The sequence below is a fragment of the Scatophagus argus genome, chromosome 3 (genome assembly GCF_020382885.2).
Source record: "Scatophagus argus isolate fScaArg1 chromosome 3, fScaArg1.pri, whole genome shotgun sequence".
NCBI classification, from domain to species: domain Eukaryota; kingdom Metazoa; phylum Chordata; class Actinopteri; family Scatophagidae; genus Scatophagus; species Scatophagus argus.
This window is the reverse complement of record NC_058495.1, coordinates 12,467,853-12,485,975: the sequence shown is the minus strand read 5'-3', so window position 1 is coordinate 12,485,975 and position 18,123 is coordinate 12,467,853. Positions and strand designations below refer to the sequence as shown.

General features: G+C 40.8%; 3 protein-coding genes and 1 long non-coding RNA gene across 5 annotated transcripts; 3 read left to right on the top strand and 1 right to left on the bottom strand.

The window, feature by feature from the left end:
• The first annotated feature begins 1,004 nt into the window (after positions 1-1,004).
• Positions 1,005-6,541, top strand: p4htmb (prolyl 4-hydroxylase, transmembrane b). Its single transcript, XM_046383633.1, has 9 exons — positions 1,005-1,933; positions 2,016-2,097; positions 3,044-3,234; positions 3,340-3,436; positions 3,866-4,028; positions 4,122-4,307; positions 4,544-4,634; positions 4,780-4,903; positions 5,880-6,541. The coding sequence occupies exons 1-9, from the start codon at positions 1,598-1,600 to the stop codon at positions 6,095-6,097; spliced, it is 1,488 nt and encodes a 495-aa protein (XP_046239589.1). The 5' UTR covers positions 1,005-1,597; the 3' UTR covers positions 6,098-6,541.
• On the bottom strand, positions 6,084-13,421 carry slc26a6l (solute carrier family 26 member 6, like). Of its 2 annotated transcripts, XM_046383629.1 has the most exons (19): positions 13,156-13,421; positions 12,915-13,054; positions 12,578-12,688; positions 12,320-12,495; positions 12,040-12,204; positions 11,324-11,476; positions 10,970-11,052; positions 10,732-10,879; positions 10,497-10,610; positions 9,631-9,708; positions 9,377-9,472; positions 9,171-9,277; positions 8,973-9,042; positions 8,805-8,897; positions 8,278-8,388; positions 7,617-8,045; positions 7,322-7,376; positions 7,087-7,232; positions 6,084-6,882 (listed from the first exon to the last, which is right to left on the bottom strand). In XM_046383629.1, exons 1-19 carry the CDS (start codon positions 13,290-13,292, stop codon positions 6,856-6,858), a joined length of 2,439 nt encoding a protein of 812 aa, XP_046239585.1. In that variant the 5' UTR covers positions 13,293-13,421; the 3' UTR covers positions 6,084-6,855. The 2 variants fall into 2 exon arrangements, with proteins under 2 accessions (XP_046239585.1, XP_046239586.1); XM_046383630.1 differs by lacking the exons at positions 12,915-13,054; positions 13,156-13,421 and having other exon boundaries at positions 12,320-12,476; positions 12,578-12,684.
• LOC124056315 lies at positions 12,212-17,956 on the top strand. Its single transcript, XR_006842971.1, has 2 exons — positions 12,212-12,242; positions 17,726-17,956. It is a non-coding gene; the product is annotated as an uncharacterized LOC124056315 (long non-coding RNA).
• kbtbd12 (kelch repeat and BTB (POZ) domain containing 12) lies at positions 14,224-17,673 on the top strand. The gene is made up of 6 exons (XM_046383632.1): positions 14,224-14,368; positions 14,843-16,003; positions 16,095-16,365; positions 16,550-16,700; positions 16,823-17,020; positions 17,116-17,673. The coding sequence occupies exons 2-6, from the start codon at positions 14,931-14,933 to the stop codon at positions 17,283-17,285; spliced, it is 1,863 nt and encodes a 620-aa protein (XP_046239588.1). The 5' UTR covers positions 14,224-14,368; positions 14,843-14,930; the 3' UTR covers positions 17,286-17,673.
• Positions 17,957-18,123: the final 167 nt, after the last annotated feature.

Below are 18,123 nucleotides of genomic sequence, written 5' to 3'. Positions count from 1 at the left end.
GAAAAATAGCACCATCTCTTTCTAAGATTTCTGACTCCAGCACAGTGGAGGTGATTTTGTCAACAGACCTCAGTGTGGACGGGTTCATAGGGACCATTGCATCAGCTGCTCACATGCAAATTATAGACAGACAGCTAATTCGGTTCAGGTACTCATTCTGGCTGTATCAATAGTTTGTTGAAAAATTTTATGGATGATAGATATGATAAAACAGTCCTTATTGTCATCGCATAGTCACCTATACAACGAAACTGAAAGAGAGCAAAGAGCCGCTGCGTACGTGTTGGTACAATATTTATTTGTAAATCTTTCACAGTCACTGACTACCTGAAGTGTCTGTCTATAGACATGACCAGACTTCAGTCTGGTATTTTGATGCTCTGCCACCCATCTTTGTTTTCCTGTTTAGCTGCTCTGAGCTCAACTGACTGACTTGGCCAGCCTTGCACTATTTTGCCACAAAACCTTATTGGCTGCTGGTCTCTTTCTGCATGTAAACAAGTGTTTAAAGACCTTCAGGTAAGGCTGTGTCGTTGGAAAATGAATGACATTCAAGTGTGGGAAGATGGAGAAAGAGTTTGTAATTATAACTGTTTAAAAGCATACAAAAGGAACAATTACACTTAATGAATAGCAGAAATGCAACCTGATGAACTGATCCACAAGACCAAGATGCAAGACCAAGTCTCTACTTTTACTTACACAACATATTATCATGTGTGTATTATTTTATAAAATTTCATTTTTAAAATATCACTCTAATTGGCAGTTCCAATATATATTGCAACATCTCTATGTTTATAGTGTCTACCAAATATGGATATGAGCTGTAAAATTAAAGTTAGAATTTTAGCCTTGGCCATTTTCTCTGCTCTCAACTTTTTTTAAAAAGCTGAAAGACGACTCTGAGCAATAAACATAAATAAAAAAGGTGTAATGAAATACATATATAGAAGTGACCAATGACTGGGGAAAAGAGAGAGAGAATCCCTGCACTGTGTGGCATAAACACGGGAATATGTTATAGCTTTGGGTCACCAGAGGTCAGCATTGCACAGCAGAAAGGCTGTTTGTTGTCAGCCGGAGAGCTCGCGCAGTGGTGTGTAAAAATGGTAGGATAAAGCCTTCTGCGCACCGTGATGCTTTGTTGTTTTCACAGATCATGTTTCTTTTATTTTAAAGTGTGAGTACAGTACTCAGCCCATGCTGGGTCATCTGTACGGACCGGGTTCTGGGACGAGTTTCGCCGTTGTTTGGGATGCGCAGTGCACTTCTCTGCCGCTGAGGACGGGGACTGCTGCAGTGAAGACTGTCAGAGGGTGCAGCGCTGCTCTCAGTGGGTGAAAAGACATGGACATGGTGTCAGTGGACCTCTCGGCGTGGACGAACACAGTTTCATCGTGTTTCGTCATCATGGTTTTTCAGTGCGCAACGATGTCAGTGATGCAGCGGAGAAGCTGGCCTGATCTTCCCTTCTAATTAAACTGGAAATCTGTCCGTCTGCGCATCTGCCACTTCTGTGCTCATCTTGTCGTCTGAATAATCGGATGGACTTGACTGTCGAGGAAGTAACAACTCCCTTTTGAATCTCAGGAAAATGACCGACAACCAGGAAACTCCCGACGCTGAGGACACGACTCCGTCCGGGAGCACGACCTTGCCGCCGCTCCGGCCGCCGTGCGAGCGCCTCTCCGGACACAAGAGCAGCGTGTGCTCCCGCTCGTACTTCGTGGTAGTAATGGTGTTTTTTCACGTATACATCATTAATGTTATCGCACTGCTGTTTTACGTGCACTACAGCAGCGGGCAGGAAGATGCCAACAGGAATCGCCATGCTTCCAGCAGTAAGCATCAGCGCCCCGAGTCCGGACCTCCGCCATCAAAGCCTGAGTTTCTGCGTGATGTTTCACTCGTAAGAATCGAGGGAATAAGGGTGAGTAATGTGATGAGGCACCCCTCCCCCGCCGCACACACACAAAGCACCATTATATCACTTCATTTGTTTATCCTCTCAGGTGGGACATGTCCAGAAGGTGTCACTGGTATCAGGCAAAGTGCATGAAATGCGGACTCTGAGTCTGAAACCTCTTCTGTTTGGTAAGAGCCAAAACACCCACGTGCCAAAACAAATGTGCAGCGCACCCACATGAGCCTCTAGCGGCCCAAACAGGTCGTCTTCTGTTTAATGCAAACATATGTTTCTTTCATTCATTTCAATCCACGCGCTTTCTCTCGTTAGTTTCATTTTTCCTTTGTTTTAATCCTTAATATTCATCACAACAACTCAACCCACAGCACACAGCCCTGTATATGTGAATGCAATCAATGAAGGCTACATGAAATAGGCCAGTAAGTCCTCAGGCAACTACTCCCCCAGCAATGCATAGCAGACCCAGTTAAAGGCTTATAGCTGACTGGAAAACACAACGATGTATCAACATTTAGTGTGTTGTCATTATGTGGATTGCATGTACTGCAGTAAAGATGGAACAAGAGGAGAAGTATTTCTTTCTGTTCTCCTCGTTAGTGTTTTGTTTTGGAAACAAGAATATGCTAACTGAAAGTTTATATGAGCGGTTTAGTGTTGATATTAATGTTTTACGTTTTACAACAGATCTGTAAAGCTGACAACGGACGAAATGTTCTACTTTAGGGCTACAACTCACTATTATTGTCACTGTCGATTAATTGATGATTATTTTCTTTATTTTTTCTAGTTTGGTGGGGGGTTTTTTCTTACATTTTCTCAGAGGTCAAGGCAGAAACCCAAAGATTTTCAGTTTACTTTGAGTTTTGCATTTCTGCTTGATGAATCAAATGTTCAGTCAAATATCAAAATAATTGCTGTTGAATAAATTTCTGCTGCGTAACTGTGTAACTGACTAATCACTCCAGTTTTAGTACATAGAACTAGAGCCATTTGTAAAACGTAACATCAGTGTAGTACAATATAACAAGGCAGCAAAGCATGTAGCAAAAAAATGCTGCAATCATGCAGCCCTGTTTTCCTCTGTGTATAACTGCTTTTTCTGTGTTTTCTCAGAGATCCCTGAGTTTTTGTCAGAGGATGAGTGCCGCGTTGTGATGCAGCTTGCACAGCTAAAGGGTCTGATGGAGAGCCAGCTGATGGTTCAGGATGGTCAGGAAGAGTTGGCCAAGGAGCTGAACCTCAGCCCAGAGGAGATCTTCAACCTTCTTGATATCAACCAGGATGGACAATTGCAGCTCCATGAGGTGTATGTCAGTTTGTGGATTGTGAGCACGTGCTGTAGTGTGGGACATGCAGTAGCTGTTTATTTTTGAGAGTTGGTTAATTCACCTCTATCGGGCCTCTGACAGATACTGACTCATTCTCGAGTGAGGGATGGTATATGGCTCACACCTGAGAATCTGCGAGAAATCTATGCTGGTCTCAAAGCTGACAAGGATGGTAATGGTAAGAAAGTGACTTCATTCATCATTTCAGGTGTCTATTTGTCTATTCTTTTCAAAACTGGCCTTGTAAAATCTATTTTACAGTATTTTTTTATTGTAAAACTGCATATATTGTCTGCACTGCCTATAGCAGTTGTTTTACAAATAACCCAACTTTTTTGGTCTTTGACCTGTTAAAGTGAGACTCATTGTGACCCCCCCTGCTGCAGGTCTGTTGTTTTTAACACAAACCTAAACTATATATACATATTATCAGATTATTATCAAGTAGTATGACAGAAACCATATTTTCAAAATCATGGTATGAAGGGTGAAACCTGAGCTCTGTCTTTAGTATACTATATATGGTTATTATAATAAGAGAAAGCCTATGAACAGTGTCAGCACACACAGCATCAAAATAATATGTTCATTCTCATGTTCTTGGCAGGTTTGCTGAGTCTAGAGGAGTTCAGGCTCCTGAGCAGTGATGCCTTCCAGCGCTTCCTGATGCAACAAGGAGTAAAGAGGAGTCAACTGGTCAGGAACAGCAGGCACACCTGGCTGTATCAGGGCAAGGGAGCACACCAGGTCCTCCAAGACATCAAGGCGAGGTACAGTAATATCAAGTCAAAGCACACCTTTTTCCCACCAGGCTTTTCAACTTCTACATTTGTTTTTTTTATTTTTCTCTTCCTCTAACAAAGGGTGACTCGCCTCACTCGGCTCCCGCCCACATTAGTGGATCTCAGTGAGCCGCTCCAGGTGGTTCGCTATGAAGAGGGAGGGCACTACCACGCCCACCACGACAGCGGCCCCGTGTATCCTGAAACAGCCTGCACACACACGCGCCTCGCGGCCAACACCTCCACTCCTTTTGAGACATCTTGCAGGTGAGCTCACTGAGGTGCACAGCATTGACTGAGTTCATCTGTTCAGTGTGATCACTAAACTGTGCGTTGACACTCCATTGTGACAGCTGGCATGTTAGTTTTTGTGTCTCTGCATTGTCAGTTTGGAAAAATGTTGCACTTGCCACTTGTTTGCAACGTGTTTGTATCTGTCTGTGTGTGTAGGGTGAGTTGGCACCATACGTGTGTGTCATTTTAAATCTGTGTTGCACACCTAGGTACATCACAGTTCTCTTCTACCTGAACTCTGTTGAGGGGGGTGGGGAGACTGCATTCCCTGTGGCAGACAACAGGACCTATGATGAAGTGGTGCGTAATTGTGTGTGGGTCTGAAAATGTGTATGTGGACCCCTGTGCATGTCTTTCATATCAGTGTGAACTCACTTGTTTGTCAGTTAGTGCACGGGCCTGAGGTTAAGCAAACTGTGTCACTGATTCTAATTGTGTGTTTCAGTCTCTCATACAGAATGATGTTGACCTTTTGGACACCAGAAGGAATTGTAATAAGAGTAACCTGAGGGTAAAGCCTACCAAAGGGACAGCTGTTTTCTGGTACAACTACCTTTCTGATGGCAGAGGTAGGATTCCCATCAAAAATTTATCAGCATAATGTGCAGATTATCAACTACTCTTTTCATTTTCTTTTGAGGTAAAGGCATAATCATTTTCCAAATCCTATCACAGTGTTATTGGATATTAAACAAGACTAAGCGACTACCACTACAGCCATGTTAGCATTTCTGTGAGGCTTCAGCACGGTGATGCTTTTTGTTCAATGCTAACATCAGCGTGCTAACATGTTCATTAAAACCAAATGAACCTGCTGATATTTAGCAAGTATGATGTTTATTACTGTATGTTCACTGTCTTAGTTTAACATGTTGGTATACTAACATTTGATGCGTAGCTTATATATGTTTTATTATTTTTGCAGCTGGTCTGGTCTGCATTTTATCCCATAATTGATGACTGATTGGCACAAAATACATGTATCCAGAGAAAGACTTATCACTTGATAAGTGAAAAATTTGAACTAATGATGACACAAAATGAAAAAAATCTGAGAATCACCAAACTTGAAATATATCTTCTGAGGTTAATTAATGTGTATACAAAATTTCTTCACAATCCATCCAGTAGTTACAGATATAGGTCAGTCCAGATCAAAGTGGTTAGCTGACATTAGAGTCTAGGGTCACTCCGCTAACTTGATGAAAAAAACAAAATCTGAAATAGCAGTTTATTATTTGGTTTCAATTAATTCATCTTGGCATTTGACATACTTTACCATATTGTTTTCATGTTATTGTGGCAAATTGAGACACAGAGTAAAAGTCAATATAAAGTGCGGTAAAAAGGTTTGGATTCAACTATTGGTGTAGTAAAGAATCAAACAATCAACATATACAGCACAAGTACTAATTTAGAATAATAGTTTTTCAAATAAACTCAGATGTTAGTTTGGAGAATACAGTAAAACTGCTCAAACAATTAATGTTTACCAACCAGTGAAAACAGCGTGCTTGGTAGCCATATTTTTTCTTTCCTCAACAGGTTGGGTCGGGGAGCAGGATGAATATGCTCTGCACGGGGGTTGTGTGGTCACCCATGGCGTCAAGTGGGTTGCAAATAAATGGATCAACATTGATCCGGATTACCAGCGGCAGGCTCGCTACCAGAAACTGGTTTCACAGCAGCCGGAAGATGAGGAGGATGAAGGTCTGACTCTCAACCCGGACATCCAGAGTTCTGCTGTCCATCAAGACTTGTAGCTTATAAACCAAACTGATTAAAAAAAAATCTACTAGCCTTCCATAGTTCCTGTGCACAACATCCTCTGTGGCCAGTATGTAGAGACAAGATTTATTCAGGGAAGAGGTCACAGTGGCTTTATGCAACTGTAAAGAGATGCTTGTTAAATACTGCTTGGATATTGTTATCCTGTTATTTTTTAATCTGTGATGAACTCCCATTTTAGGAATGTTGCACTATAAACCCATTAAAGGAGTTGAGAGGAAAAGGAAACCCACCTGCATGCATTAGCTTCACAGGTTTTGCAGTTTCCATGAGCAAAAAAATTGCACTTGAAATGGCTACTGTAAACATTTCAATGTCCTGTCTTGTTACTGCTGCCATGACCAAAAAGGGTCACACATCCTCAGTGTGAAGCATGTTGCCTTGTCTTTGTTCCTTGAAAATGAACCATTATTTTCTGCTAGATTCTTATCAAAAGGTCTTGTTTGGATGTTTTATTTATTTATAGATTTTTTCCAAAAAAAAAATGCACTGTATCCCTCTCCCTCACAGAATAAAGTTAAATTAAGCTTATGTCTCCAAACATTATTCTTCCTACTTGAAAGACGAATATCAATATAACTCATAAATAAAATAAAAGCGACATAATAAAATATTTAATCATATGTATTACTAGTTTTACACTCAGCTCTCAGTCTCTGATTTCCCCCCCTGGGGATGATGAAATCTGAGTTTTTCCATCCTCAGTGCTGAATGTCCTGTTTGGTTGAAGTTCTTAAAGTTTCGTGCTGCTGTATGTGTCCTGAAATCAAACAGTCATTCAATTAAATGACATAATTAAAAGTTTTTAATGTACATACCTTTGTACACCAATCACTCTGCATTCCGATTTGTCAGAGCCAATAAAGTGTGCAGCTGTTTACTGTATGTTTCCCTTGCTAAATCACTTGACCTTCAACACTGGGCAAAATGTAGTGTCACTAGCAGCTACATACAGTATACTCACCACGGTGGGCTCGTATCTGGGGAGCGATGTTGCTCCACGATGGTTTAGACAATACAGCACAGCATCATGAACGGAGGCAAAAAGATGTCTCTTTGTTATTGATTCGCCGAAGAAGTCACCAAACTCTAACTGTTCCACCACAGAGGCTGAAGAGAAAACCATGATCAAACCATGATCAAAATCTACGTGTACTGTGTAGTACAGCTTCAAGGAAGTTGAGAAGGTGTTCACTTACCTTGACAGCCAGCCATGTAGATATCCACATCAATCTCACTGAAGTCCTGGAAGATCTGTCAATGCAATAAATACAGATTATTTCTCCTCATCAGATGTTAACAGTGTATCAGTCTTAGCCTCATATTTCTTTTCCAGTAGGTACTACTAACCACAATAGGAATAAACTTTTGGGGAACAACTGAATGATCAGAAAGTATAAGGGCCCTCCTTTAAGCTTTCAAAACAAGGGAAAGTGAAGGGATATTTAAGACATTTTCAGAGATGTCCTCATTATTTGTCCTTTTAGCTCTTACATTTTTCATTGTCTTGGTAGCCACTGTGTCAATGAAGTTAGCTGTGGAGAGGTCGATAATAATTGAGTGAATGTCCCAGGTCCACTTGCCAAGTGACCCAAGAGAGACCCGCTCCAGGTCACGACTCAGCGTGTCCTCACTGCTGGAGCCCAGAGTGGTGGTGTCCCCATCCTGCAGCTCAGAAATCCACCCTAAGCTGGTGCAGTCTTGATCTCCTCCTTTCAGATACTCCCATCTACAGTGGCCATCTGGTGTTTGAGGAGTGGTTGGAATGACAAACACTGTGCCATTTTCTCGCTCTGTCCAGCCCTGCTCCTCTTTGTCTGTAACGTTCCCCTCCATACATGTGTCCCCCCACTGTCCGGCCTCTTCCTCCACAGAGAACACTGGCACTGCAGACTGTCGCTTAGCTGTCTTCTGAGCCCGTCTCTGCAGAGTGGTTAGAGAAAACTTCTCTTAAGTACTGGAGATTGTTGACGTTTTGTGATATGTTCCTCTCAGCATGACAGCAAGCACCTTCAGCCACCAGTTACACACTGCATTTTGTTGCCAATTTTCTCACTACATAAAGAACAAGGTGACCTGTGTCCTCAAAAATATTTGTAAAATTTTTGTTAATGATACATTTCTGCAGTTCTGCAGTACATTTCCAGCACATTACCTCTCTCTTGGCTTGCCTTTTTGCTCGTCTTTCAGCCCTTCTTTCTCTACGTTTCTGTTTGGCCTCTTGCCTCCTTTTATAGATAATCATTTTACTGATGTCAAGCCCACTCTGAAAACAAACAGAATAAAAATAAATAAGGACATAATTCTGACTTTCTTCAAATATTACTTCTTAATTCTTATTTTTTGAAATTACTAATTCCTACTTTATATAAATACTTTAAACTGTAAAGAGACTGAACCTGAAACAAATAGTAGTCATAGTCAATAGTCAGTTAACTAATTAATATATTGATGGAAAATCAGTCAGTATTTATTTTGATAAATGATGAATAATTTCAGGCATGTTTAATATAGAAATGCCAAAAATCTCTTTTGGCTCTTGATTTTAAATGCTTAATAAACTCAATATCTTGGGTTCTGGCATGACAGATTTGAAGGAGAGAATAATCATCAGATTACTGAACAAAACAAAGATGAACTGCAGCCTTGGAATAAACAGCATTATCAGGAAAAGGAACAAACCTTTTCTTTCAGAGCTTCAAGGTACAGATCAGCATTGGCAAAATACACCGTAGCGGAGGAGCGAAATATTGTAATTCCTGGAATCTCCCTCGCCTGTCAAATAGTAGAAAATCATTAGCTTTTTTTGCAGCAAGCTTTTATGTAAGGCTTTCTGTCTTTCTGTTTTACCTCTCTGTGAGTCTCTATATCCACATACAGCTCAGTACCCGGAACATTTCCCAAAATAGAGTAAGTTGGCCTGAATAAATTTAAAAAAAAGAAAACAAAGAAATAAAAGAAAAACATACAAAAAATTCTGATAAATTCAGTTCAGTATTTTATCTAATTTGGTAGCTCTTGCAACATAATGTATAAGTTAAGTCTTACATCTGAGTTCTGAAGATAACAGTAAGCAGAGCAAAGGTGATCGATGCTGCGAGACCCAGATCCAGATTGAACAGCAGTGTTGACACCCAAGTGACCAACCAAACCAGCTGGGACAACATAGCATGACAATACTTGACAATGAAAAGGAAACAGGAATAATGGCTCTCTTCCAGATTCACCACGACAGCAATAATTTAACTTCTCACCACATCAATCTTGCTGCTTTTCCACAGTGTACCAATGTCAGAGTGCTGCTTGAACATACCCTTCAGATTTACAAAGACAATTGATGCAAGAACAGCCTGAAATACACACACACACACACACACATTTTGTGATTAATTATATGTCTACCCAGAGATCTAATAAGAAAAACATGCATTACACAAAACGTGCCATGCACCATAAATATTTACAACCAATCAGTTTACAGTAAAGACAAGTGGCAGAGCAACAGAACCTTTGGCAGCTCCTGAAACAGGGGTCCAAATTTCAATATAGTCACCAACACAATTAGAGCTGAGGCCACTCCAGCCATCTGCAAGAAGAGGACATTTAGTTTATGTTGAACTATTTGTGTTCAACAGGCATGTCAATGTATTAGTTTGTTCAGCAGAGATGAATGAAATCTACTGGTGGAGAACATGTATGACAGCACATAGTGATACCCCAACAACTATGAACATAACAGTAATTAATTAATTTGGTATATTGCTTAGATGAATAACAAATACCTCCCTTTGTGCACTGTTACATTCAGGTAGATGTGACATTAACATTAGCTATAGAAACAGACAGGTTTACTAGCCTTGTGACTGTTACGTGATTTAATGTCCATTTCATGTTTCATTATATGATGATGATTTAAGGTCTTCTCTTTTCATAGAAGTGTCTTTAAAGGTTCAGTGCGTAGGACTAAGTGGCACCTTGCGGTGTGTATGACAGCAATTAAAAATGTAAAAAATATAAGTGCATATGAGTGTCTTATATAAATATAAGATACTCATTCTGAGTTAACAAATGAACATTGGTTGTTACTTGCACCCTAATGAAAACATAATCATAAATATTAGATTTTATTTCTGCCCCTAAATCCCCCAAAATGCTACTTACTGAACCTTTAATTTCTGGTAATTTCCTCTAGATTAACAACTATATGATTTCATGTAACTCTTAACTAGGTCACATTCATTACATATTTACAGTGTAATTACTACATGTTGCATGTCTACAGAAGGACATTAGAATCACTTTGCGATGTGAGGTAGTGCTGATTTCTTCACTGTGATGTTGTTTATGTAATGTTCATTAATGTTGCTCACTGACTTGTGTCTTTCCTCCAGTTGTCTCTTGGATGAGACTTCGAGACATTGAGGGGCAGACGGAGTAGCACTGGAAGAAGCCTCCTACTGTATTACTGAGACCCAGCGCCACCAGCTCCTGCAGCCAGAAGAAGACAGACACAAAAGAAATACAGAAAGAAAGGAATACAGTATGAAAAAACGATAGTACACTAACAGTATCTGCAGAATTAGACAGCTATATCAGATATTTGGTTTACCTGGTTACTGTCCACCTTGTATCCATGTTTCAGCGCAAATGTTTTTCCCAGTGAAATAGATATGGCATATCCAACAATGGCCAATGCAAAAGCATCACCAACAACTTCTCCAAAAAGACTCACATCCGGCACACTGGGAGAACTTAGACTGGTCAAGACAGAGGAAGTAATGAGTTAGGGTTAAGCAAGCTGGGATTGTGACTCAACATAGTAGCTTAACTTAAATTCAAATGCTTACCCACTAGGAATTTCTCCAACAACTGAAACAGTGTAGTTGCTGCTTAAGTGGGAATAGGCTGATATCATTGTTCCTGCGACAATCTAAAGCCATCAGAGAAAACATGCAGATTGTAAAGACACACACACACTTCAAACCTTCAATCATTAAGAATCTGGTAAATCATATGCTAAATGTGAACCTAATTATTAGCCATGAATATGTCCTTTATGCTGTTTACTGCACAAATTCAGGGGCCCTGCTGCTACAGCTGACTCAGCTGCTCATTTCAGTGCTGCAACATCAGCAGCAACACGAAACAGAGAGGTGATAACTTGAAGGGAGGCCAGAGAGTGTGTCCTTATGTCTACTGACTGTGATGAGCTCCACTGGGATGGGCACCGGCAGCTTTGGGCTGAGAAAAGAGTTGAGCTCCTTGGCTGCAATTAGGAACACAATGGACACAGTGCTGACCATCAGTGTGGGAAGATGAGTGTCTGGCAGCATGAGGCAAACATCCTTCAGAGTCTGAAAATGGAGAAAGGTAGAGCAGTCATGGCTAACAGTTGGACACTTAAAAACACACACGCTTGACTTAGTCATAATTAATCATTTAAATATAATTATAATAATATATAGCAATTTTAAGGCAAATTCCGAGCATATGCAGCAATCCAAATTCATGTAATTCATTTTTGGAAACCATCATCATGCCTTCATTATGCTAAGTACTGTATTATGAGTTACTGCTCAAAGATGTTAGGATTGGGGACACATAACAACTCTACATAATGAGCTCAAGCATTCAGTGGGGAGCCCTTTAGTGACTGCAGATTTTGTGGCTGAACAACTAATTCTAGCTTTAAAGCCATTATTGGTAAACCTTTTGTTTGCAAAATATCTTCTCTTGTTTGTAACAGCTATCAGTCCATATCATACAGTAGCACTATGAGTCTCCCCAAAATTTAGTAAAAATCTATTTTTGTGTCTATTTAAGTTTTGTCATTATCTGTGCTTTAATAGACTGAGGTCAGTACTGCTGTGTCAACAAAAAATGCAGTAATCAGAACCACATACTTGAGCGTACTCACATACACGAGTGACAAAGGACCACTAAACCGCGTTGGTGAAACTCCAAAGATATATTTCAGTTGTGCCACCACTGCATGGACCGCGGCAGCTGTTGTGTAAGCCCGCACCAGAGGTTCAGACAAGTATGTTCCCACAAATCCAAACTTTACCAAGCCCAGTACCACCTATAAACACGATCATATGTACATTTGTATATATATATGTTCTGGTAGCTGTAAGAACAAAGCAATAAAAAATATTACACAATATTTCTGTTTATGTGGGATGTTGTGTTCAGACCTGAATAAGTCCTCCGAGGACAGTAGTAGCAGCTGCCACCTGCACCCTGTACGAGTCCCGGGCAGTTATGTCCACCTCTGCAGTGAAGTTTGTCCCATTTGTTTTCAGGAAATCAATGTCTGGAGCAAGTCTCTCTGTCACACTTCCCACCATGATACTGAGCACAGTAAACGTTCCTGAGCACGATTAAAAGTAGCAACATGTGTTATTACAGAAGTTACAATGGCCATGGTACAAGGTCTCTCTCACCCTACTCACCGATGGAGATATGACGTGATGTTCCAAAAAAGATGTAGATCAGTGCTGGATAGAGGGATGTATAGAGTCCAAACACAGGAGGTAAGGAAGCCAACAATGCATATGCCATACCTGAAAAACCCAACTCAGTTTTTATTTCTATGAAGATGCGCTGTTCTACTGTAGTATTACTGGTTAGTATTCTTCAGAAGGATAGTAAATATTTATATAAAATATTGTATGTGTATGACATTTTTGTCACATTTTGGTTATAAAAAAATTCACATTACATGATAACAATTGAAATTTCGTTTTTTTCTGCAACATTGTTGCCATTTACTCAGCTGTATTACTGTACCTTGTGGCAAGTGCATTATGCCCACACTCATCCCAGAGATGAGGTCAGGCATGCCGTAGTCCCACACTGAGTATTTGGGCAACCAGTATAACACAGGCAAGCTGCGCACTGCGCTTCGTTTCAGTTTGGGTACTGTACATCTGGAGGAAGACAAGTCTTTTTATCATCTGATATTTTAAAGCATAAACTCACTTCCACTCTACAGTGCAGTTACAAGTTGAAGCCATAAAATTTGCTTTACCTTAAGGAGTCTTTAGCCCGCTGAGTTAGAGAGGGGTGAGTGTCAGAGTATGTTTTTCTCTGTGTTACCTCTTCCAGTTTCTGCTCATCCAGCACTTCCCTCTCCACTCTGTATTTCAAAAATCTGCACGAGTCCATTGTTCTGAATCAGTTAAGCTATGTGGAACTTTATCTGTTTTTTTTTTGGTTTTATTTTATCTTTTTGTTTGCCGTAAAAGCGACTTATTCTTACTACATGTGTCCACCAAACTGTATTTCTGTCAACTGTTTCTATATATATACATCATACTGCCTAATGGTTAACTATAGTCAGGATGTTGTGGGCAGAGCTTCTTCATGACACTGATGGCACACCGGAACAAGTAAAGGATGCAGGTCTTTGAGAGGAAAAAGATTAACTTAAAGATTGTGGAATTTCAAAGTTTGACAGGTGTGTTTCCATCCTTCCACTCTTTCCGTTGACGAGCAAAAGTGAAGCTAATGAACCATGAAGTGTCACCAGAAACTCAAATTACATTGGTCAAGTGAATCTTTCTAGGGGCTACTTCAAAACAATATACTTAATGTTTAAGGTGCAAAGGTAGTTTCTCTTGAAAACCCACTTGTGGTCAGTAAATATCACAATGCTGGCACAATAATAAATTTACTTTACAAACTTTGTTGGATAATGCAACATTCTCAAGAATTTTAACTGAATCAAACTTAATAGGAGTGATTTTTGACCCTATTGGGCCTACAGTATACTGGGCCTTTAAGAGAGTGCTGTCATGAAATCTGAAACTGGGAGCAATGTTTCCTTACAGTCATTCCAGAGCTTCATGCACGTGACTGAGGCAAACAAACTGAGAACTGGCCCAAACAGAGTACAACACAACACCAATGAGTCAAATGAGGAATGTCAAAGTAATAAATAATTAATTAATAATAATATTTGTCATTGCCATTGCTTAAAACCTATGCTGTCCTGATCTCCTGAACCCCTCTGACCCATTTGCAGTGTGCCACAACACTGTCTATTTTTGGGTTAGTAGCTCAGAGGGCGGCAGCAGCGGAGGGGGCGCATATCTTTATCTCTTGCAATTGCTCAGACCCTCGCAAAACCCCCCGACTGACACAACATCAACAACACATGTACCCCGATGAAAAACATGGACAGCATTTACAGCACTTTTTAGACCAAAGATAACTGCAGACAGGAGGAGCTGATGAGTTTGGTAAGGTTTTTACAAAGGAATTGAATGTTGTATGATGGACAGCAGTAGAGTTAACTTCTGAGAGTGCACAAGTAGACAATGGTGGCATTTTGTTAGTATTTGTTTGATTTAAGGCTGATTAGAAAATTTAGTTTATTAGAATGGTGACTGCTTAATAAATATGACATTCAGGGAAATACTGTATCTTTAATAGGTTTGCCATTACTTAAGCCATTATGAGGATGTGGTTTGCTTAAATATGTTTTAATGGTTAAAATCTCTCTGATGTTACAGTCATTGCTTATGGTTAATCAAGAAATACAATCATTACTCATCTTTTATTGACATTCTCATTGTCAGGACACCTAAGGTTAACATAAATTTGATTGATCAACAACTTAAGTCAATTGATTTGACTGAGCAGTGTTAGTATTTTAGTAAATTAATAAATTTTAATTTTCTTACTAACAGGTACTTTCTTCCTTTGTTTTTCAGAGACAACCTCCTGACTAGTTTTTCAAGGTGCATTGGGTTTTGTATGTGTTTATATGTGAATAATTTTGTTACTGAAAGGTGAAGAAAAATGGATCTTACAGCCAAACATGGGCTGGTGCTGCTCGACCAACTGAGGAAGATGAGGGACACAGAGCATCTGACAGATGTAGTACTGGTTGCTGAAGGCATCAGCTTTCCCTGTCACCGGGTCGTTCTAGCGGCCTTCAGCCCATACTTCCGTGTTATGTTCACGTGCGGCCTGCGTGAGTGCACCAACAGAGAAATATTTCTGCGTGACACCCCTGCAGACAGCCTGGCCCTCCTCTTGAACTACATGTACTGCTCGGATCTTCCCCTCACTAACGCCAATGTGCAAGGCATCTCCATTGCAGCTTTTCTCCTGCAGATGGATGATGTCTTCAGTCGCTGTCAGCAGCACATGACTGAGAACATGGATGCCTCCAACTGTCTTGGTGTGTATTACTTTGCCCGTGACCTTGGTGCAGAAGACCTGGCTGACCATGCTCAGCGCTTCTTGAGGCAGCACTTTGTCCAAGTCTGCCAAAACGAAGAGGTCCTAGAACTGGAGGCCCATCAGCTGGGAAAACTTTTGACTTCTGATGACCTTAATGTTTCTCGAGAAGAGACCATCTTGGATGTGGTCCTTCGCTGGGTCAAACAAGGCACTGTGACAGATGGAGAGGTCCGCATCCTGCACCTGCCAGAGCTCCTGAGGAAGGTCCGTCTGCCACTGATAAACCCTGACTATTTAAGAGAGGCGATGAAGAGGAACACGGCCCTCCTGGCTGATGGTGAATGTTTAGAGATGCTCAATGAAGCCTTGGACGCCACAGCAATGCATCCTTCGGCTGCACCACGCAAACTAAAGCTGCGGTACGGCATGGAGACCACAGATTTGCTGCTCTGTGTCGGTAACGACAGTGGTGGCATTAGGTCAAGATACGGCAGCTATGCTGAGCGCAGCTTTTGCTATGCTCCTTCCACAGAGCGGACCTACTACATCACTTCACCTCGCTATGGAGAGGCTCTGGGATATGTGTGTGCCGGGGTTGTGACTGAAAAAAATGACATCATAGTAGCAGGAGAGGCAAGTGCACGCAGAATGGCCCGACAGAAGGACACGAATGTTGAAGTTTACAGGTAAGAAAGATATTAGAGGACACATTTAATGAAGCCGTATTTACTTTACTTTCCCACATAACTACAACTGAATGTTATCTTGGGTTGCCAGGTACAAAGTAGAGGCCCAAGGAAGTTGGGAGCCCTTGACGTCAGCGGAGTACCGTGATTCATATGCTCTGGGGTCATTGGGTGACACTCTGTACCTGCTGGGTGGGCAGATGAAGCTGAAAAATCAGTTTCTCATCACTAACAGCGTAGAGCGATGGTCTCTGCAAGGTGGACCCTGGCGCAGTGCAGCACCCCTGCCTCTGCCTTTGGCCTATCACAGTGTGGTCAGAATGAAAGATCGTCTTTATGTGCTGGGTGGAAGAACACCACAGGTGACTTTTACACATATGTTAGCTTCTTAGCAGTTATTTAAAAATCTGCACTGAGCTTGGTTCTTGTGAGATAGAGAAAATCAGATTTCATGAACACAGTAATTATGAGCTCTGTATCTGTATGTGACTCTTCTTCTGCACCTGCTCTGCTTCATCATTACCTCCTTCCCCTTCAACTATCCAGTTATATTGGATGGATGATGAGCCAGACCGTCTTAGTAACCGCCTCCTGGAGTATGATCCAAAGACAAATAAGTGGACAGAGTTAGGTCCCATGAAGTATTCCAAGTACCGCTGTAGTGCTGTTGCACTCAATGGTGAAATTTTTGTGATGGGTAAGATTCCTTGTTCAGTCTATTTCAATGCATATATGTTCTGTGCCATGATCCTGCTCCATGAGCTGGACTGCACTGATTGCCGTAAGAACTAGTTTGACAAAACGATGATATTTGTGCAGGAGGTATCGGCTGTGAGGGAGTGGACCGCGGGCAATCACGCCACTGCCTTGATGTGGTAGAGATCTACAACCCAGATGGAGATTTCTGGAGGGATGGACCTCGTCTTCCATGTGCACAGCTTTCTTTGCGCACTACTGCCCCAAATGCAGGTGTGGTGGGAGGCAAGATTTATGTGTGTGGATACTACAAAGGAGCAGGTATATACAGAATATCCATATCTGATGAATAAAATGTGTTTGAGAAATGTTTCTAAGTGAAAGTATCACTCTTTTAGCTTCTTCTCTTCTTTCAGATCGTCATGATGTCATAACAAAGGACATTTTGGAGCTGGACCCCTGGGAGAACCGGTGGACTGTGGTGGCTCGGCATGCTCTGATGCATGACAACTATGATGTGTGCTTAGTGGCAAATCTCAACCCCAGGGGACTCATGTCCCCACCTGCAGACTTAGTTAAACTGTGACACTCCTGTAAGATCAGATCAACGTCTTTTGGGAGAATTAGTGAAGGAAATCAATTATTAATTATTGATGCACTTATTGCTGGGCCAAAGGCATAAAAGGTCTTAGTGCGCTGTTGCATGAAAGAAAATCTGCCGGTTAACAATTTGCACATTGTTACAATAAGAATAGACAGATCATTTGTAAATACAGTCTTTTTACAGTTTTAACTTAACATCTGCAGAGACTGATCACCTGAAACCTGCAGCTGCGTGGTGCAAAGCATTATCACCAACGCCAGAATATAAATTATGGTTATAATTAGGGCTGCAATTTATGATTGATTTATTTACATTTTCTATTAATCTGGCTTTTATTATCTTGATTAATCAGTTAATTGTTGAGTTCATGATCGAGAGAGAGAGAGAGAGAGAGAGAGAGAGAGAGAGAGAGAGAGAGAGAGAGAGAGAGAGAGAGAGAGAGAGAGAGAGAGAGATACCAAAAGGCTGGTAAAGTACTTGGTCTGTCATTACTAGAGCTGTGTGATGACTACAGTAAATTGACATTGGTGCACAGATATAGTAAAAAAGTGAAAAGTGAATTTTATATGTTATGATGATTAATACATGATTATGTGTTAATCATGTTGTTATTGTGCTTGCTAATGCAAAATAAAAGTGTTTTTGCTAATAAATATGCACCTTACCTCATTTCTTTTTAAAAGTATATTTTACATGTAGATTCAGTTGCAATTTTATTTGGCACAGCTGTTTAAAACCAATGCATTCTCACAGCCCTGCAGCAAATTCTACCCTCATGAAGGTATTAATATTTAGTTTTTTGTTTGTTTGCTTGTTTGTT